We start from the raw sequence: 23665 nt of genomic DNA, 5'->3' as shown, positions 1-23665 counted from the left end.
TCCTACAGTTTCCTCGTATTGCATTCACTTGATTTTCTTGCATGGAGGAATCTCACAGTGAGTAGGATGTGAGCATGTGGTAGAGTCTCTCTACAGAGGAGCCTCACAGTGAGGAGGATGTGGTCAAATCTCTCCATTGAGGAGCCTCACAGTTATACAGTGAAATAGAGATATTTATAGGGTCCTAAAGAAATGGGCATCCTTACTGTAAGAAGACATTTTATTTTTATTTATTTACTCATTATATATATATATATATATATGTTTATTTTTGGGGGGGGTTCGAGGCAGGGCCTTGCTCTAGCTCAGGCTGACCTGGAATTCACTATGTAGTCTCAGGGTGGCTTGAACTCACAGCAATCATCCTACCTCTGCCTCCCGCATGTTGAGATTAAAGGCATGCATCACCATGCCCAGCTTAGTCATGGATTTTTTTTTTTATTATGTTTTCTTTAAATAGAAAAATCTAGGAAGAATCATTTCTACATTAGTTTTCCATAAGCAAAATTTGTTAAAAATGTTTTTAAGTATGTAATAAATGACCTGATTAACCCATTCATCATGAGCTATATAACAGAAATAGATGTAATCAATAGCACCATATATGTGCTTTGATCAGCTATCCTTTTATATAATTACACAATTAATTCTACTTATATTATATGATTATAAGTTTTATGTTGTGGATTTTTTATCTTCACTTATGTGTCAGAGATGATGATATCCACACAATATTTTAGAGAGCAGAAACAATTAGATTAGGATCAAATTTGTTATTGAGAATAATGTGTGAGGAGTGAAAGAAACAATGTAGCCTACTTTTTGGAGTAATAATGGTCTCTTTTTAAATAGCTATTGAGTAAACATCAAATCACCACATCCAGATTTCTTTGATCACATTTATACATAAAACAATTTTATTTTAAATGGATTTTATTTATAGCAATAAGAAATTATAGGTTTGTAAAGGCCATAGTACATGCTCAGCATTTTAGATGAGAAGGTCAAGGTTATACATAGCTTAAAAGTTATTTTGTAGATCATAAAAGCAAAGAATAAGAAGTTAACTCTTTAGTTCCTCTTAGAGGACCTGAGAAAGTGGTCCTGCTCATTTGTTCTCTTAAGGGGACATTCATCACCATGTTCTGAAGCTCAAGAAGAGTTAGCTAAAGAAAACTTACAATAAGTTGTAAAGTGTTTCACTTTTATAAATTCATATCTCCTTTGCAGAGACTTTTTGATCTTGTTCCAAATTAGCTGGTATTTAGTGCAGCTGGTCTCTTCTCTATTCCGCAAAAGATACGAAATGAAATATTTGTCCAAAACAATTGCCAGTTAACCAGGAAGTTGGTGTTGGGACAAAAGTTTTGAATCTAATATAATGTTTTGCATTTATCATTCAATTACATCAGCTTCCTATCTACATGGGATGCTTCTAAGATGGAGCACTACTGAGGCATCTGGAAAAATTTTTATGGGAGTTTAGAAAGCATATGTCAAAGTGCTATAAGGGTGATATTCTGTTCTCTATAAAATTTACCTGGATCCATTCCTGGAGTCGCACAATCCAAAAAATTATAGTTGCCTATATCAAACCACTTTCTATGAATTCTTTTTTTCCTAATTATATTTATATCAGTTTTCATTGCAGAATATAGGGTCAATTGTTTTGGTTTGAAATTCCAAAATAGTGTAACAGCAGTTAACTTTTGTTATATACATATGTATAGTTATAGCTTTCTCCTAGTAAAATAGTAAACTAAGTATATTCATTCATATATTCATAAACAGTATAATAATGCAAGCAATTTTACAGGTAGGTAAACTAAAAACATTAACTTTCCAGTTTCCATAGTTAGTAATCCAAAAAGATATTGAACCACAATATTAACTTTACTTACAATATGAAACTTTCTGTTAAATAGAAAAAAAGACACTAAAATCTGACAAAATTCAAATTGGAAATTTGAATTCTAATGTTATGGGGGTGAAATATAATCATTTTAAATTTAATTTCCAGAAGCTGGTTAAAATACAAGGGAAACACATTAGCTTTTTATACTCCGGGGTACACTCCCTGATTTATATTTTAAGACACAGCTCATATTGAGTTATGGTTTATTTCATCTTTTTCTAGAGAGTGCAGATTTATGGATTAAAGGCTGTTTTCCTTAGTTATTGCAAGGCCTAGCTTTAATTACTTGTGCTGTGTAACCATTCTTTATTTATAAAACAAAATCTGTTCTCAGAATACTTTTAACTAGAAAAGCAAGAAGAAAGAGGGATTCATTTTGTTTAATGAATGTCTGTATTCAATGATGCCAGACAGTAGCAGGTTCTCATTCTTCTTAATTAATTCTTAATTAAGAATATTAATTTTTAATATTTTTGCCAAAATGCATGGATTTAGAGTTTTCTGGTCTTCGATTTTGCTTCTTATTTTATCAGTTCTCACTGTACACAAATCTAACACTTTTAATTACAAAAATGGATGATGGCAGTCAGTTGCCAGGGTCAAGTTTATTATAGTCTCCCTGTTGCTTGTCCCCTGCCTAGGGAGTGAGGGTGTTCCTACAAAAAGAGAGGACTACTGAAGCTTCCTGAAGCCCAGAGCCACGTCAGAACTCCTCTGAGTCTGACGCCACCTTGTAGGATATTGCTATTTAAAACTCCTCCTGCATGTATTTTGAATGTAGTGTTCATTTCCCCTACAGTTTCTGAGGTGAAAGTACAACCTCTTCAGGAGGCAACTGACTGGGAGACTGCTCTGCAGACATAGATCACCACAGTGTTTCTGAGCACCTTTTGCTTAGCACAAGTTCTGAAGCTCTTCCAGATCTAAATATCTCACATTTGAGTTCATGTGGAGAAAGAGCAAGCGAGTGTGGTTGAATTTTAAATCTACAAAGTTGGAGGGATGGCTTAGCGGTTAAGGAGTTTGCTTGCAAAACTAAATTGATTCCCCAGGATCCAAGTCAGCCAGATGCACAAGGGAGCTCACACAACTGGAGTCCATTTTCAGTGCCTGGAGGCCCTGGTGCACATATTATCTCTCTCTCTTTCCCTCTCTCTCTCCCTCTTTCTCTGTCTGTCAAATAAATAAATAAATAAATAAATAAATAAATAAATAAAATATTTAAAATCTACATATCAGAAATGGCAGATATCCCCAACATGAGGCAGGTGTGAAGCTACTAAGCGATGGGAACCCAACTAGCCCTGCACTAACTTCTCAAATCTGTGAGGCTGTCTTGTGTATTATATCTACATGTTCCCTGCTGCCTTTGCCAGTCTGGTAAACATGCACACACATTCTTCATCAGGTCTGTGGAGGACATAGGACCTTCCTTCTCACAATGTTTTTGTGAGTATTGAAAGAAATAATATACAATAGTATGTTCTATCCCTCATAAACTGTAGTAGCTGTCAGATAAGGAGTCTGTCCTTTATATCAGGAAAAGATATGAGCACTGGACTTTAATACCAGGCTGAAAGTGGACATTTTTTGTCATTCAAAAGTTCTTGGCTTTGTATTCATAATACATAAGCTATCTTCCATACTACTCATTCCTATTTTATTTAGTAACTGCCAATTTTATGTTGAATGTATCAACAGTGTGTCCAGATCCGCTAAATACTAAACTTAGTCTCCTTTAATCATTTATAAATATTACTATATGCATAAAAAGAAGATAAACCTCCGGCATTGCAGAAAATAATGGTTTAATACTAAGTGGAAATGGATAAGGTGAGTGCTTTGTAAATCTCATTATTCCCTAACAGAACTTGAATGATTTATAATGCACTGAAAATACTGAAATACATACATGCATGCAAATATATATGGGTTCACTTAAAATTTAAATTATACATGTAAATGATACATGAGGTACAAATGTATACTATCATTTCATTATATTAAAGTTTCTAGTGTTTAGCAAAGATATAGCATAGAATCTAGATTAAGAAAACAATCCTGGACTTCTGTTCAAGTTGGCATCTGCCTAACTGCACCTCACTTCTCAGGGAAGAAAGGCAAGACCTTTAGGGTTCATCTGGATTTTTAGGGGCTTGCAGATTTTAGTAGACCTCCAGTGGCAGAGAAGCAAAGTAGGGAATCTGCTGATTCCCATGATCTCTGGTAGCCCTCCATCCCCCAATATCCCCTCAAGCACCCAGGTGCCTTCCATACAACTGTAGACTACGTGGACCCAGACCTGCAGGCGAGTGGGCTAACATAGCTCCATGCACCATCCCATGTGCCACCACCCCCACCACCTCCAATACCCCATGTGTGGACCCAGGCCAGCAGGCTAGCATTCCACCAGGGATCTTCCACTCACAAACACTGTCAGATAACCAACCTCAAGTCCCTACAAGAAGCAGATCAAAATAACGAAACTCAGAGGTGGCATAAACACTTAAAAAGTTCAAGAAAACACCAAACCACACAAACCACCACAACATGGCAAGTATTATATCACACCTCACAGTTATTACCTGAAATATTAATGGCCTTAATTCACCCATCAAGAGACATAAGATAACAGGGTGTATCAGAAAATTAGACACCTCAATGTGCTGTCTTCACAAAACCCACCACACCACTAAAGACAGACACCTTCTCAGGGTGAAAGGGTGAAAAATGACATTCCAAGCAAATGGAAATGAGAAACAAGCAGGCGTAGCTATAGTAATATCAGATAAAATAGACTTCAATCCAAACGTGATCAAAAAAGACAAAGAAGGCCACTTCCTACTGATCAAGAGGATATTATAATATTCAACAAGAGGATATCACAGTCATCAATCATTATGCACCAAAAATAGGTGCACCACAGTTCATAAAAGAAAACCTACTTGACAATAAATCAGAAATAACTACCAACACCATCATAGTTGGGGACGTCAATACTCTACTATCAGCAATAGATAGATCCTCCAAACAGAAAATAAATAGAGAAGTAAGAGAGCTCAACAAAACCATAGATTAATTAGACCTAATGGACATCTACAGAACACTCTACCCCAAATCCACAGATTACACATTCTTCTCAGCAGCCCATGGGACCTTTGATAAAATAGATCATATACTGGTTATAAAGCCTACCTTCATATATTTAGGAAGATTGACAATATTCCCTGCATGATATCAGATGACAATGTTGTATTGCTAGAAATTAACAACAAAAGATGCACCAGGAATCCCATCAGCTCCTGGAAACTGAAAAACATATTTTATTATATATATATATATATATATATATATATATATATATATATATGTATATATATAATTACAATGATTGTAATGGGGAGGTAATATGATGGAGAATGGAATTTCAAATGGGAAAGTGTGGGGGTGGGGAGGGAGGGAATTACCATGGGATATATTTTATAATCATGGAAAATGTTAATAAAAATTTAAAAAGAAAAAATAAATAAATAAATAAATGAAAAACACATTTTAAAACAGTAGATAGGTAGTGGATGAAATTACAAAATTTCTAGAATTGAATGATAATGAGAACACAACATACCAAAAAACCCTGAAGGCTGTCCTCAGGGGAAAATGCATAGCACTAAATGCCTTCATAAGAAAGACAAGAGAGGTCCCAAATCAATAAACTAACCATCCACCCAAAGGCACTGGAAAAACAAGAAGAATCCAACCTAAAAAGCTCCAGACATAAATAAATAATTAAGATCAGAGCAGAAATTAATGAATTGGAAACAAAGTAAACAATTAAAAAATTGATGAAACAAAGACCTTGATTTTTGAAAAAAAAATAAACAAGATTAATAAACACCTGGTCAATTTGATCAAGCAAAAAAAAAAAAAAGCTGCTTCAAATTAACAAATTTAGAAATGGAAAAGGAGAGATCATAACAGACATAAATGAAATTGGGAGAATCATCAGGACTTATTTCAAAAAACTCTATTCCAGAAAACTGGATAATATTGGAGGAAATGGATGAATTCCTGGATATATACCACCTACCAAAGCTAAACTCAGAGCAGATTAATCTCCTAAACAAACCTATCACACTCATTGAGATTGAAAATGTAATCAAAAACCTTCCCAGAAAGAAGATTCCAGGACCAGATGGCTTCTCAGCTGAATTCTATCAAACCTTCATGGAGGAACTTAAAACAATTTTTCTGAAAGTTCCCCAACTCCTTCTATAAAGCGACTATTACCCTAACTCCCAAACCAGGCAGAGATGCCACACATAGGCCTATTTCCCTGATGAACTTAGATGGAAAGATCCTGAACAAAATCCTCGCAAATTGAATTCAACAACACAATAAAAGCATTATCCACCTTCATTTTGTGGGCTTCATCCCAGGAACGCAGGGGTGGTTCAACATGTGGAAATTTGTCAATGTAATATACCACATAAATAAGCTAAAACACAAAAACCACTTGATCATTTTGATAGATGGAGAAAAGGCCTTTAACAAAATATAGCATCACTTTATGATCAAAACATTGGAGAGAATGGTATGGATGGTTTACATCTCAAAATAATAAAGGCTACATATAAAGCTCCTGAATCCCAAATAATACTTAATGGGGAGAGACTGAAGGAATTCCCACTGAGATCAGGAACAAGACAGGGGTGTCCATTCTGACCTCTTCTCTTCAACATAGTACTTGAAGTCATAGCTCACGCAATAAGACAGGAGAAAGAAATAAAAGGGATGCAAATTAGAAAGGAAGAAGTTAAGGTAGCCCTATTCACAGATGACATGAAGCTATACATAAGAGACCTGAGAACCTCTATCTCAAAATTCTTAAAGATGATTAACGCCTTCAGGAAAGCAGGACATAAAGTCATTGCATAAAAAATCAGTGGCCTTTCTATTTTCAAAAGACAAAGATATAGAGAATGAAATAAGTGACATTGTCCCATTTTCAATGGCAACAAATAATAAAATAGAATATCTTGGAATAACATTAACCAAGGATGTGAAAGACCTATGCAATGAAAACATACCAAAAAAAAAAAAAAAAAACACTCAAGAAAGAAATTGAGGAGGACTTGAGAAAATGTAAAGACCTCCCATGCTCCTGGATAGGCAGAATTAACATTATGAAAATGGCAATCTTACCAAAGGCAATATACAGATTTAATGCAATACAAATAAAAATCCTAACATTTTTCTTGCAGAGATAGAAAAAATGATCTCAAAATTCATATGTAACGGCAGAAGGCCTTGGATATCCAAGCACATCCTTAGCAAAAGAAATACCTCTGGAGGCATTACCATACCTGATCTAAAGCTATATTACAAAGCCATGGTAATAAAAACAATATGGTAATGGCATAAAAACATGATTATAGACCAATGGAACAGAAAAGAGGACCCAGACTTTGGGCCAAGTAACTCCAGCTACTTGATATTTGACAAAGGCCCTAACAATGTAGACTGGAAAAAAGGCAGCATCTTCAACAAATGGTACAAACTGTATAACTATTTGCAAGAAAATGAAACTTTATAAATACATCTCAACATGCACAAAAATCAAGCCAAAATGGATCAATGACCTCAATATAGGACCAGAAACTCTGTTACTACTGGAAGAAAAAAAAATTAGAGGAAATTTTCCATGGTATAGGAATGGGAAAAGACTTCTGAGCAAAACCCCACTAGCTTAGGAATGTAAATAATCATTCAACGACTGGGATCTCATGAAGCTAAAATTTTCTTCACAGACAAACATACAATAATCAGAGCCAATAGATTACCCAAAGAATAGGACAAATTTTTTGCCAGCTATGCAACTGACAGGGGCCTAATTTCTAGAATCTACAAAGAACTCAAAAACCTACATAATAAAAAGTCAAACAACTCACTCACAAAATGGGGCAGAGAACTGTACAGGTAATTCTCAGAGGAAGAAATATAAATGACAAATACAGACTTAAGAAAATGTTCATCATTTCTAATCATCAGGGAAATGCAAATTAAAACAACTATGAGATTCCACCTTACCCCAGTAAGGATAGCACACAAAAAAATCAAATGAAAACAAACGCTGCTGAGGATGTGGAGAAATAGTAACCCTCATTCACTGTTGGTAGGAATGTAAGATGTTATAACCACTATGGAAAGCAATATAGAGACTCCTAAAGAGGTTGATTATAAAGGTACCAACAGACCAGTTATTCCCTTACTGGGCATTTACCCCCAAATCTCCACACCTCAGTTAAGAGATATTTGCTCAAGCATGTTTATAGTTGCTCAATTCATAATAGCTAAGAGCTGGAATCAACCCATGTGTACATCATTAGATAAATGGATAACCAAGATGTGGTATATCTACACAATGAAATTCTACACAGCAGTAAGGAAAAATGACACAATAAATTTAAAGAAAAATGATTGAACTTGGATCAGATCATTCTCAGAAAATTCACTCAATCACAGAAAGATAATCATTGTATGGTCTCACTCATCTCTGGCTCCTAAACTGAATATGACTGAGATGCTGACATACTTAATAAGCATCTTTATGAACGGACAATAGGGACGGTGGGGCTGAAAACGAGGGTAAGGTTGTGGGGGTAACACAAAACTGGACCCAAATGGCAATGGTACCATAAAATTCTATATCCTAAAAGACAGAAAAAATGGCTGAAGCTTCATCAGGTCCTTAGAGGGAACATCTGAATATGCAAACTAACCTTGATCTTAATCTTTTTCTGTTTTTTTTTTCTCTCTCTCTTTCCCTTCCTCTTCTATCTTTCTCTTTTCTATTATCTATCCTTTCTTCCTTCTTTTCTTTGGCTCTGGCCTGTAAGTCCTGGTACCAGCATGTGGTTAACATCCACCATGAGCTGTTGATCAGAGAGACCTACAAGTTTTCACAAAAGAAGACAGAATTCTGTCAGAGCACTTGATGCCTGACCAAAGGTGAATTGTAAGACCCTACTGCCAAAGACACCATATGATGTTGATATGGAACATGGAATGACCTGGCTGTATTCTGGAAGAGAATCCGTCCCTAGACAGTTAGCTCATCTAGTTCCAGAAGGTGCTACATGACTAACTGGGGGAAAATGACCAACATCTGTCCAAGCAATTTGTGGTCTAAGCTACTCAGCACAAACAACCTGACATGATGTTCACACAAGTGCAATAGTGGCACACAGCCATGGTGGGTAACCAGCTGATCTTGATTTGGCTAATGGGTCCACTCAGTGGAACAGAATACACAGGTGGATCTGGGAAATAAGTCAGATCCATATTCAAAAAACAAGCCTGCTCTCCAATATCAAGCTCACACCCATCATGGGCTATACGAAGGCCTACATCTATTAAATTCTCTCTGAAATAATAATGGTTATCCAATTTATCTGATGCTGACTTCACTATCCTTTAGAGAATTTTCTTCTCTTTTTCAGATGGACACAGAATGTGAGGAGAGAATCAGTCCATCACACCTCACTAGGGCCTCATCTGAAATCAAGAGTAAATGGAGAAATGAGCAAGAGTGTTGCTTTCTTGGTGAACCTGGTACCAGCATAAGGGTGAAGGAGGCAGACATAAAGAACACTCATCTCCTACCAAACCAGATATCTAGAGACACAGAGGCTCCCAGGACCTCATTGAACCTAAATTGAACCCAACATGGCTCAGGGAAATACGTAGAAGAGGGGGTGGAAAGATTGTTAAAGCCACATATTGGGACATTATGAACAAAGACATTGTCTCCTCCCCATAACTGATCGCAAAGATCACAATGTACGACCCACATCCCCCAACAAGAAGGGTCCCTTCAGAGGGGTTGGACAGGGAAGAGGCTAACAATGGTACCCACATGGCTGTATACACATGGTGTACATAATTAATAAAAAATCCTCATAAAACTCGGTTTCATGGTTTCCCCCTCTAATATACAGTCTCAAAAATACTTATGAAGTTTGTAAATTTGTGTTTACTACCAACTGATAGCTTTCAATCTTTTAATACTTTACTGAATTTATATTTTAAAGATTATCTCTATGAAACACTTGAATTAAATGCATAGGACAATAGATTTCTGTCTTTTGCAAAAAAACAAAACAAAAAAAAAACAATGTTATCTGAGATTTATTTTTACCTTTTGTGCCTTTTTTCTTGATAAGAAGCAAATATATGGCTGACCCAGTAAATTCCCCATAAACACTAACTATGTACATTCCATTAATATGATTTATGTGCTTGGCAGGAAGTTTGATGCAATCATTTCATAACAAGATTCTATTATGAGCTATAAATGGTGACACTCATGTTACCTATAGGTACTCAATGATTATTCATTTCTTTATTCACTGTAAAATGAACAGATGATAGCATTTCACAGAACCTTCCCATAATACGCTTAGAGAAGTATCTTCCACTTGTCACTACCTCAGAGTAGTCAGAAGAAATTGCAATAGCCATTAATGCATGGTCTAGAGAAAGATGGTTTTAAATGACATCAGGAAGAGACTGCCCTACAAACAGAGGCAAGCTGGAAATTTGTTTTAATTTCCCTTTTACTTCTCTTACTTATTTCATTTTAAACTAGTCATCAGAATATAAAAACATTCTTAATTAGTAAGCTACTATGAAGACGATACAGGGTTTCTCAATATTTTGTTATGCCATTGAAAATTCCTTTTCTGTCAAGGGTAGAGCTGTCTGTGGTTGGATGATGAAAAAGCTATATAGGTATCTGGCCGAGTCCTTTAGCTTTAGGGGAATTGTTCTTTCCTGCTCTGATTAATTATCACCTTTAATAGATGCTTCATTAATCAACATTTCTTGAGAAAAGCTGATATATCTCTATACAGTTGAATGAACTCTGACACAGAAATACCAATACTGGAAAGAAGGTTTATGCTTTCACAGCATAGTGCATAGAATTGAAGATGTAAATGATAAAATCATTTGCTTAGTAGCCATTGGCTTTTTTTCTCAACAGAGCTTTAGAAGGAAAAACCCTAACTATGCTAATTTATCCTAAACTTCCTGATGTCCACCTTCAGGACTTAGTCACCACGTAATGATGTCATTTTTAGTTTAATTGGCTATCAGTTCATAAATAGGTTTTCCAGTACCAGAACTGAATAAGAAGCTGCTTATAGGAATATAATTTATATGGAACCTCCTTAATAGAGTTCAGAAGCAGGAATGTCATACTTATAAGAAAAGCATTAATGTCTGGATAATTAACAACTGTGAAAGAAAATGAAATATTCAAGCTATTTTTGGTACATTTTCTAGTAGCCAGATGTTTGGCACCCATGTAGATAAACCATGTGGGAGATAGACTGAAAATTCAAGCACTTGTCATAATTTGTGGTATGGAGCTAGCACAAGCTTTTGCTGACGAGCATATTTTTGGAATTTCTTTATTCATTTCCCTACAAAGTAGTTAATCTAGCAGGTTTTCCTTTAAGTGGAGAAAGATTCTTTTAAGAAATGTCATGCTATGCTCAGTTAAAGGCATATTCAATATTTAGCATTTTATTCAGATTTTCAGTCTTAACTCCAAAGAGAACTTCAAATCGCATTACAAACCAGAGAAGAAAATAATGTTATTTATTTATGTATTTATATATTTATTTTTAAAACTGGCGTTTTTTTCTCCTTTACTGTCATATTATCAACTCTCTCTTTTATACTCAAATCCCTGCTTTCTGTATAAGGAGAACCAATCACTGTGGAGCACAGGTTGACACAGGTTTGGCATATAGGTTTTATGTAGGTTTCATGTAGTTTATATAGGTTTTATGTAGTTGCAAGATGCTATCCTCTTGCATAATGCAAAGTTAATATAATATATAGCCCAAGAAGTTAGGTGAAGAATGGGTAAGTCATAAATTTACAGGTCTGACTGCCTCCAAATTCCATGTAGCCTCCCTGCATTTAGAAAATTTCCTACAAAGCCAGGTGTGGTGGTTCATGGCTTTAATCACAGGACTTGGGAGGCAGAGGTATGAGGATCACCCTGGGTTTGGGGTCACAATAAGACTACATAGCAACTTCCAGGTCAGCTTTGAATAGAGAGAACAACTAACTCAAAAAACAAAATCAAAAGAAACAAAAAAGGAAAAAAGAAAAATGAAAGTTTCCTGTAAGTGTCACAGATCAGCTACATCTAATTTCAAATTTGTGTGTTGTTTGTGGTGTGTTTGTGTGTGTGTGTGTGTGTGTGTGTGTGTGTGTGTTTGTGTGTGTGTGTGTTCCACTCATCACTCCCATGCAGTCTGCCCACCTCCCCAGAGATGGTCATCAGTTCACTCAGTGCGAAGCTCAGTTCTTCCCATATGAACTCACAGCTCACAACAGTCAGGTAGAAGGGTTGGCATTGTATTATAGATCCAGCTTATGGTTCTGTGATGACAGACTTCACTGTATTATGGCTTTTTCCAAGTATGCCCTAATGTTTGCTTAGTTAACCCACTTCACAGGCATACATGTCTGTAGGCCACTGTGTGTAGTCCCTTGCAATATAATGGCTCATCCAAATAGAGACATCTCTGGACTCACTTTTAAGGTAAACAAGACAGAAAACAATCAATCAACTAAATAGATAAATAATAAATAATAAATAAATAAATCAACTAAATAGATAAATAATAAATATAAATAAATAAATAAATGAGGGTGTTGGGAAAAGCTGCAGTGGTTTTATTTTTTAGTTTGATAGTTTAAGTAACTTTGTGAAGATATACAGTAGATAGGGAACAAGTTATAGAGATCTCTAGAGGACAACAAAAACTCCAGGTGAAAGGACCGGCCACTGAGTACTTGCCTGGATGGCTGGAATCCCACCTACAGGACTCGAGTTATGACAGGGGACATGGAATGAACAACAAGGGGATGCTGTATGTACTACCGGGAACACATCTTTCCTTAAGTGAATAGGAAGGTGGGGGCATGAAGATGGTCTAAAAGGTCACTCTGTCTTCTGAGAAGGGACCTGGTATGAGTGTGAAGAGCAGAGCTTTCAACGTCTCAGAGACTGTTACAATCACTCATTAGAAGGACAGTTTGGTATATTTCCTACTTTTTGTCTTGCAAATCAACACTGCATGGAGTTACTATACCTTCTTGCTATATCCACGTTTTTGGCAGATTTTAATTGTGGACTCCAGAATGTAGAAACCAAAAATAAGTTCTGCTATCAGAAGCATGAATCATCACACGCCCTCATTCAGCTCTCAAGGCTGACCCTTTGCACCCTCCATACGTTTCCTTCTGTCAGAAGTCCATAACACAGTGTGCATCTTCAATAGGAGGAAAATGTTTTCAAAGAGGCAAAAGACAAAAGGGAGGTGAATAGATGGCACAGTCCTAATTCCATGTAATCTTGCTAATAGTGATAAAAATAATCAGATTTGTATCCACAATGAACTAGTACCTGGCCTCCTACTCCACCTTCAAAGTTAGTCCTTATAAGCATTACACAAGGTTAGAAAATAGAAAGCCACTAAGCCATCTCACCAGCCCCAAAGGGTCTTCTAAATGATTATCTTGAAGAACTCTGGGTTGCGACCAATCACAATTATAAACTGTTAATTGTATCTAAGCCAAGGAACATGACACACTCCTTTCTCATTCTCCTTTCCTTAGTAAAGATATTGAATTTTATTATTCTCTTCTGGCCCCTGAGGGTCAAAACTCAAGGAATATTTCTCATGCTAAGACTTACTGGTTAATCTCTAAGGTCTTCTTGACCTCTAAGTAAAGGTGAAACCAAAAGTGCCTCCAGAGAAAGTCAAATTCCCAACAGAATGCGCCAAATCAGACTTTCATGGTAAAATACCCACTGATAATTAATTTTCTGCTATCTTTAGAATAGGACAGGTTAAGCAGTTGGTCACATCCAGTAAATAAGAAATTACGTGCAGTAATATCTGCGACATTCTAGTCATCTTCCCCTTCCTGAAACCCATTTTAAAAGTCTTTAATCTGCACTAGAGTGGGAAAGACATTAAAAATGGAAAGTAAATCTTGATCTCAAATTCCACCTTGCCACCAACTAAACGAGTTTCTTGGGGAAGCCATTTAACCCATACATCTCTATCTTCTAGTAAAGAATGGTTTAGCAGTTTCTACTGAACAGGCTGTGAAGAGAACTGTAAGATACAATGTATATGTCAATAATGTAGAAGTCGTACAATAAACCATTGATGAACCCATATAATAAATAACACTGGAATTTTCACAGTTCTCAATCAGTAGTTAGCAATCCACACTATACTTGTGCAAATATAATATATAAGAAGTATTCTTCCTCCATTTTCTTCCTGCATATTGGTGGGAATTATAATATAGTGTAACTTTTAACTTATATGATTAGGGGAATTTCATTTTCTTCATTAATGTGTATGTGTTCAATTAATCATGACCTTTACACCAAGGTCTGCTTTGGATTCTGGAGATGGGAAGGCTGACTGCAAATCAGATCCTGCATGGCACCTCCACTGTTCCTCACTTTCTCATCCCCTTTAGTTCCCTGCAGTTGCCAGCAGCCTGCAGGCAGCCGTCAGCTTGCTACTCCATACCACTCTTGCATGTGCAGTCCCCCCGGTAGCCACAGAAAGGCTGTCGAACTATTTCCTTGTGTGTGTTTTCGTTTTGTAGATCTGCTCTCTTCTCATTTAAGAAAAGCAGTGTTTAATTTGTAACAGATCGTTTCCAAGATGAAACACAGAATTCCAGGCCTCAGCAAAATCACTGGCATATGACCACAGCCTTCTGTTATGAATTCAGCTCTCACGGTCTGCCTCTATCTGTTATCAAGCTGCACGGGTGAATCGTGTTATGGAATCTGACTTGAAGTTAAAGACTTCTGATTTGGCCCTAAGATGTACTAACTTTGGTCATGTTTGCAGTAATCGGTGCCTGGTGTTCATCTTTGTCATTTCATCTCTACCCCTTTTAACCTACATCCCCTGTTAATCTGCTTCTCGGAGAGGCCAGCTCTCTTAGCCTTACAAGGTATGGCCCACCTAAAGTGCCTTTGTTCACAATAGCCTGTTTCCCCTCCTCACCTTTAGATCTCAGATATTTCTTTTCCTAGAAATATTATCTCTGAAGCTTCACCAATCTTTTGAGGGCAAATAACCCTCCTTATGTCTCCATACATCTTATGTCTGATTTCATCAAAACATTCTCTCATTTGGGAACTCATAATTTATTGCTCAATTGTGTTTTTATTAGAAAGCAAGGACCATGCGTGTTTTAATCCTGAAGTGGTTGTCTGATAGCTGATGTAGATAAAAGAATACCTCATAGAAAAAAAAAATAAAACTATTGGAAATTTTATTGAAATAACAGCAAAAAATTCCTATTAAAATTGTTTTATTAGCTTGCAACATTTAATTGTGGCAGCCCTCAGTAAAAGTAGTGTATCATTTCATCAATAAACAGGCAGTCTATATTTTCAATGCACTCTGCACATATTCTTAAAATTAGCTGTTAAATGGTACTATACTATGCATTCTATATTATACCCAACAGTGGATTGGGTCCAAGGAATTTAACTAAGGCTTCAACAACTTCTTTCAATTCCAAACAAAGAAATATGTTTTCATATAGAAAATTATCATGTAAACTAATTTAACTTTCTTTAGATTTAGTTATACAGATAGAATGGATAAGGAGTTTGACTGAATTGAAATACACACACACACATACACACACACACACACACACACACACACACACACACACTTCAAAAATAAAGAACCTGGGCTGGAGAGATGGCTTAGTGGTTCAGGAGCTTGCCTATGAAGCCTAAAGACCCATATTCCACTCTCCAGATCCCACCTAAGTCAGATGCATGAGATGATATCAGCGTGCAAGTTCGTACATGAACACAAGGTGGTGCATGGGTCTGGAGTTGAATTACAGTGGTTGGATACCTTGGTGTGCCAATTCTCTCCGTCTCTCTGTCTCTGTCTCTCTATCTCTCTTTCTGCCTCTTCTCTCATAAAAAATTGCAAAAGATAAAAATTAATAAAAAACCAAAGGCAGACTTTCCACACGCAAATGGAGGACACTATCAGCTAGTTCCTTCGTAGCCCTAAGTTGATGTCATGTTTGCACATGATGTCCTCCTGTTATTCAGCACATGGAAATAACTTCCTGAGTAATGATACTGTTGTCTCTCTATTTTGAACGACTGTGTTCTTTCTCTGGCAATGTGCAGGTGTTACCTGGAAGACGGTGCTTCAAAAGGTGCATGGCTGAACCGGTCCAGCATTATTTTTGCTGGAGGTGACAAGTGGTCGGTGGACCCTCGAGTTTCCATTTCAACTCTGAATAAAAGAGACTACAGCCTCCAGATACAGAATGTGGACGTGACGGACGATGGCCCCTACACGTGTTCTGTTCAGACCCAGCATACACCAAGGACAATGCAGGTTCATCTCACCGTCCAAGGTATGCATTGACTGGACTTGAAATGTTCAATATTGAAATATTTATATAGTATGCTTTTATCAAAAGGGCTACCTTGTGAGAGGCTTCATGTAAAATAATATTTAAGTCTGTGATCAAAATAGCTGCAAAATAACTACCCACAATGTAAGATAGATTTTCATCATGCTTAGGAAATGTGCTAGTTAAATTAATGGTAATACTTACTGTAGACAGAGCAATTCCTACTTACAGGATCAAGAAACATCCATTAATACATCATGATTTCAGTATGTGATGTTCTTCATGACTTCCTTTGAATAAATATTTGGAACTCATAATTGAAACATTAAAATAAATATTTAAAAAGTTATGGTACATACATTGAATTATGATGCTTGTGAAATATGGATGATAACTCTAAGAGCAATACTTGCAGCCTTCCAATACACAGCTTGCACAACTTGACTACTTTAAGTAACAATTAAAAGTTGCAGCTTCTAGAATTACTTAAGTTAAATATAGAATAATTAAAAATATTTACATGGTGCTTTAGATTTTTACTTAATTTCCATATACCACAAATCATAGTTGTCCACCATCAATCTCCAAATATATATTTGCTTCTCTTGAACAGCTAAGGGTAATTGCCTGGGCACACACAATAGGTGATACCTTCTAAGAAAATATGTAACCATCATGAGATAAGAAGGAAAAGTGTGTACATTTTTGAAGTTTTACATCATTTACTTGTGTTCTATGAATTAATCACATGTTTGTCATAACTAAATGTTATGCTCTCTGGAACAAAAAATTACATTGAGCCTAGGTGTAATCAATAGCATGTTATATGATGATGTGGTGTCATGTCCATGAGTGAATGTGTGATTCCTAACAGGAAATTTATATTGTCTCTGACTTCCTGTTGATCTGTAACTTCTGATTTTTTTCCTCTCATGTAAAGTAAGCCAAAGTCAAACACATATTTAATTGTTAGTAAATATTTCAACATTAGGATGAGAATAAACAAGCTGCTTTAAGAAGAAAGTATAAAATTTAAAAAAAAATAAAATTTAGGTTGTTGCTTACTCTGAAGATATTTTGAAAAAGTGTCGAAGGAAAATGAATATTTTCACAAAACTCCACTTTTCATGTGTTGGTGGGTCTTGAACATAGTATATAAGTACTTTCTACTGCCAAGGATTCACTTCTAGGTAGATATCATTCAGAGATTTCAGATGGCAGGTTTTCATACAGCCTTATAGTTGACAAGATGCTATAAGGCAAACACATTTCTTTTCTTATCCATGCCTAATCTGTGTGCTTGTTGGGTTCTTGGCCTTTTGATTTAAATTTCTTGATCAAAGCCTACAGAAGATGTTAATGGCCCAAGAGAATATGTTTACATAGTAATATATTTGATACAGTTAAGGTGTAGACATTTTGCTTATATATCACAAACACACAAGTCTAGGTGCTATAGTGCTCAATACTGAGTATATACCTTCTATATTTACAGTCTGTTTTCCATGTCAAACATCTATTTTTAAGCCTGACAATGGCATATATGCCCTTTTCAGTCTTCTGTTCAACTCCATTGGGATGTCTTTTCAATGTTGAATTGCATAGATTATTTTCATACTGTTAAACAATTGTAAAAAAAAAAAAATTGCAAGACATTTAAGATAGTCCTTATTTTGGAAGGCCATTTGATGATAGTGAATTCTAAACAGTTAAGAATATACAGATTGGATGTTGTGTCCATATAATATTTTGTTGCCCTAGGGGAAAAAATTCTGTTTTGAAAGTATGCAGTTGGTTCAATTTAAAAGCTAATAATTTTACAGTATTTATGAGCATAATTACTTATTATAAGTTGATTGGCATGCGGGCCCTTTTCCAATTACATTAATAAAGTTCAGGGAATACATTAATAGGCTTGTCAGTCAATTCAAGAATTAAATAAATGTCATAAAAAGCCAATCCCACTTAAGCAACGTTTCCTCTCAATGAGCAAAATGAAATGAATTTTCACAGATGCTCGGGTGTATCTGGGTAACATTGAAGAGTACAATCATTGCCTAACAATGTGTCAATCCTTTATTCACCAAGATAAAGAAACTTGGCAATTTGTCAATGATCCTATTAATCAACAATGTCAGACATGCATTGACAGGTGAATACACAGCCCATCTTCTATAAACTCAAGGGATATAGTTTAAAACATACTTTGGAAAGGAGATAATAGAGGGACTATCTTACCACACAGCCTCTATCACGGGGAAATTTGTTGCTGCTATTTATTTCTTGCAACTACTGATATAAATTAAATATATTCATTATATATTCATTCATATAATAAAATATATGAATTGAACAAGAGGAAAAGAAAATGCTGGAGTAGAAGTCAGATAGAAGTCAGAACAGCACTGGAATTTACCATCATAAAATAGATAATTATCAAATCTCTGACTACTAGATTTGTTTTGTTTTTGTTTTACCCTCAACAGAGCACTGTAATCAGAATAATTTTTTCTTTAAAAAATAAAAAATTAAACAATAAAAACAAAGTAAACAAATGAACAAGGCCTACAATGATTATCTGCTTTTTACATTTTTTTTTTTTTGCACCAACTAAGCTAACCTATAAACACACTCATGGAATTTAAAAACAGATAATTTGGAGCTTGAAAGGAAGGTAGAAGGAATTGTCTAATGTGTTCAGTAATAAAATTAATTTTTCATCACTTACTACAATATAGTACTGGTCTATCAAATTACCTAACTGTGCAGTGCTTCCAAGCATGGAGCATTTACTAAGAATCCTCTTTCTATTGCAAAAATATAAAGGAATGTCAGATAAAAGGACTCTCAATTTTAATACTGGAATTATAGGAAATATGAAATGCAAATTAAGCTCATTTGAATCTTGGAAAGTTTCTATTATGATGCATAATGTGCAAAGACAAGATTATATATAGTGCAAATTAAACACTCATAGATGTTCCATATTAAACAAGTACTGATAAATCCTTTTCACTTGCACCCTGTATTCAATTCCTTTTCTCATCACTAACTATATGTGTAACAATTTATTTGGCTCAAGGTGTTACAGGTGTCTGTCAATGATGGTGGGAATTTTGTGGTGAGCCAATCAGTTCACGATGAGGCAGACAGAAATAGAACAAGGTTGAAGTCATTCCCTAAGTACATGCCCCTGGTGAGCTACTTCCTTCAACAAGATGCCATATCATATATTTCAGCATTCCCAATAATGCAATCGTTATTATCAAGAGATTAATCCATTCATTAAGCCAGAATCCTCAGGAGTTAACTCTCTCTCTAAGTAGCTTCACAGGCTCATGCTATATCAAAACATGTGCTATAATAATATCCTAAGAATTTTTCAATCCACTTAAGTAGACAATTAAGATTAAGTGGCACACAACATCCTGTCAATTTGCAACGCAGTAACATCTTTTTTAAATTATTAATATTCTACATTTGGGCTCCAAAGAGCTCATACCTATCTCATAATACAGAATGCATCCAGTCCAACTCTAAGAATCTCCAAATCTAGGGGCTGGAGTTATGGCTTTGCAGTTAAGGCGCCTGCCTGTGAAGCCAGTACGCAGATTCAATAACCCAGTACCCACATAAACCAGATGAACAAGGCGACACATGCATCTGGAGGTCATTTGCAGTGGCTAGAGGCCCTCACACACCCATTTTTTTTTCTCTCTCTCTCTCTCTTTGAGTCTCCCATTCTTTCTCTCAAATAAATAAAGTCCTCAAAGAAGAATCCCCATAATCTTTGTAATTCAAGCACTGTTAAAAAGTTAAAATATAAAACCTTCTCTGAGACAGCAGGAAAATTCTCAGCTATGAGTCCCTGTAAAAATCAAACAGCATGTTACATGATTCTGATATCTGACAGCACAAAGAAACCAGAAGAGCTAAGAAGCACTGCAACAAAGTCAACACACTCTGAGACCCCACAGAGCAAGCACTAAATCCTTCAGTTCCATGTTGAGCATCCAGGGTACCTCGGGTGACCCCTCATTTGTGGTGCCCCTTTCACAGCCTTTGTGGCCTCTACCCTGGAATCTATACTTGTTGCCTATGACTTTTCTTGGAAGATGATCCATATCTAGAACTCCCTTGTTACTTATGATCCATTTTCATGGTGAAGTGCATCACCCTATCAGAGGCTGCCTGCAAGAACTCCAACCCTGTCACATTTTTTTAAAAAATATTTATTTATTTATTTGAGAGAGACAGACACAGAGAGAAAGACAGATAGAGGGAGAGAGAGAGAATGGGCGCGCCAGGGCTTCCAGCCTCTGCAAACGAACTCCAGACGCGTGCGCCCCCTTGTGCATCTGGCTAACGTGGGACCTGGGGAACCGAGCCTTGAACCGGGGTCCGTAGGCTTCACAGGCAAGCGCTTAACCGCTAAGCCATCTCTCCAGCCCCCCTGTCACATATTGCTTAGACCCTCCAAGCTGACTTCTCATTCTGGGTAGAAACTTACATGGCCTGCTTCTCTTATAGTGGACATGCTTACAAAAGCAGCCGTAGCACCTACACAGTGTTAAGATCTGATGTCAGCCCGAGAGCAGAATCCAGTCCCCTTGTACCATGCCTGCCTCAGCCTCTTAGTATGCAAGTGCTACACCTAGGACGGTGCTTCCCTGGGCAACCCTCCATGGGAAAGGCTTCTCAGGAGTTGTGTGTTCTCCAGGGCATGTTTTTCTGGTGATTTCACCATTCTGTACCTGGAGTCTGTGATAGACGGTGCCTAGCCTATTCAAGTATGCCTCCAAAGTACCTTTCCTGTATTCCCAGTGTAAAGTGCACAGTTTCTCTGTAATGGCACTGATCTCTCCTCCAAACATGCCTTCTTTTTTTTTTTACAAACTCCAGCATGTTCCTTTCGTGACAAATGGCACATTTTCCCTTCTTTGTGCCCCACTTCTTTTTTTTTTTTAATTATTTATTTATTTATTTGAAAGCGACAGACACAGAGAGAAAGACAGATAGAGGGAGGGAGAGAGAATGGGCGCGCCAGGGCTTCCAGCCTCTGCAAACGAACTCCAGATGCGTGCGCCCCCTTGTGCATCTGGCTAACGTGGGACCTGGGGAACTGAGCCTCGAACCGGGGTCCTTAGGCTTCACAGGCAAGCGCTTAACCGCTAAGCCCTCTCTCCAGCCCTGTGCCCCACTTCTTATACTCAGTTCTCACTGTAAATCTGCCTAAACACCGCCAGCAGTGAGTATGCCAAGCACTATACTGATGCATATGCACCTCAGTAAACTTATTCACTCATTGGCTTCATTATTTAACACTCTTTCAAAACCTCAGCACATGGGGGAAAGGAGACGAATTATTTCCCCCCATGCACTGGGAGTGAGCTTTAGTCGAGTTCCATTAGACTTCAGTTCCTCTGAAACCCTAACCAACACAATCTTTGCTGTCCACATTACCATCAGCATTTTGATATGTTAAGATCCCACCAGATTTTCCCATTAAACTCTGCTTATAATAATCTTAGTGTTGTATATGCCGCTTCTACAAACTCCTTCAAATTCATCAGTTAGAAATGTGTTGTGACCATATTGTCAGATAGTGGCACTGATGACCCAACTCATGAAGCCGATTTTCTTAGTTTTCATTTCTCTTCACATCTCCTAAGGAAATAACTTAATGGGAAGAAACACTTTGTTTTCTAGTTTCAAAAGGGTTAGCCCATCCCTGGAGGATGGGCATCATAGAACAGAACAGTTCACATTATAGAAACCAAGAAACAGAGAAAGGGGATTCAGGAAGGACTCAGGACAAGATATATTCCATTAGGAGTCACCTACTAGTAACCTCTTCCCACCAAGTAGACTCCACAACCTATATTACACATCCTCCCAGTAATGCCATAATGTTCTGACCAACCAATGGCTTCTTTCATTCATTAGGTAAGAGCCCTCTTCACAGAATTATCTCTGGAAATCCCCCATAGAAGGGTAGTTTCCTGGTTTCCTGGGTGTTTGTGAAACTAATCAAAGTGACTGAAGATTAGTCACCACATGACACATAACACATTAAGAAGGTGTACTCTAGGTATCTGGGCCAAGGAGAAGACCTGCTGGCATACAACTCTGACCTCAGTGGCTTCTCAAGGGTATTTAATATTCCCAGGATATGTTTTCCTCAAGAAGCCTGACATCCTAGAACTCATGTGCTGGCTGTTCTTCTCCCTCAGTGACGAGTCACTTGGAGGATAGCTTCAGCTTCAGAGTCATCTTCCTCAAGGTCAGGACCTGTCTAGAAGAGCCAACATACTAAGCCTGTGTGAGGCAGTGGATGTAATAACACAAAACCTTGCAGCCCATAAGTGATAACTCCTGAACCCAGTCAGCTTCAGAGGTCCCCCAGAGGCGGCTTGGGTTGGTACTAACAGCATATTCATACTCCTGCTCAACTTCTTGCTCTATGAACCTTTCCTATTCTTTTTTTTAATTTTTTGTTCATTTTTATTTATTTCTTTGAGAGTGACAGAGAGAGAGAGAAAGAATGGGCATGCCAGGGCTTCCAGCCACTGCAAACGAACTCCAGATGCGCATGCCCCCTTGTGCATCTGGCTAATGTGGGTCCTGGAGAATCGAGCCTCGAACCAGGGTCCTTAGGCTTCACAGGCAAGCTCTTAAAAATTGAGCCATCTCTCCAGCCCCTTTCCTATTCTTTATCACAGGTTAATCACATGTATCATCTCTATTAAGCATGTGGTACTGAATGTTATTTTAATGGGCCAAAACCGTAATAAAGTTAGTGCCTCGCCTGTCTTAGCCACTGTTTTGAGATAGCTGTTGCAAAGTAGAAAGACAGAACACTCAAATACCATTTATTATTAACAGGCTATTATGTGATAGGAGAGATTTAAAGTGGCTTTCTCAGTACAGCAAGACAAACAGAAGAAATAGGAGACAAGATAAGTGAGGGAAAAGTGGGATGCAGCCAGAAGTGAACTTATATCATAAAAACCCCTGTCATGATTTTCTATGTATTTTCAGACCTTCATAAAATATTTAGCCCTAAGATTCCTAGGGACCAAAACAGGATTGGTCATTCATTTCATGGTCCATAAGGTTAAGTACTTTTCTCAGTAGTTGGATGCTGTGACTCAGAGTGACCAGCATTCCTTGTGTGACTCATCTCAGAGAATCACAATGAGAGGGAAGGAAAATATCAAGAGCAAGTGACAG

The 23665-nt window shown here is 37.0% G+C and overlaps 1 protein-coding gene across 1 annotated transcript in view; it reads left to right on the top strand.

Annotated features, from left to right (window-relative positions):
* Negr1 (neuronal growth regulator 1) overlaps positions 1–23665 on the top strand; it is a 763865-nt gene that overhangs the window by 273777 nt on the left and 466423 nt on the right. The window contains exon 2 of the mRNA XM_045138599.1: positions 16200–16432. Coding sequence (XP_044994534.1) covers positions 16200–16432 — 233 coding nt within the window. The remainder of the gene's footprint in view (positions 1–16199; positions 16433–23665) is intronic.

The sequence above is a fragment of the Jaculus jaculus genome, chromosome 19 (genome assembly GCF_020740685.1).
Source record: "Jaculus jaculus isolate mJacJac1 chromosome 19, mJacJac1.mat.Y.cur, whole genome shotgun sequence".
Lineage (NCBI taxonomy): Eukaryota > Metazoa > Chordata > Mammalia > Rodentia > Dipodidae > Jaculus > Jaculus jaculus.
This window is presented reverse-complemented; position numbering and strand designations above follow the sequence as displayed.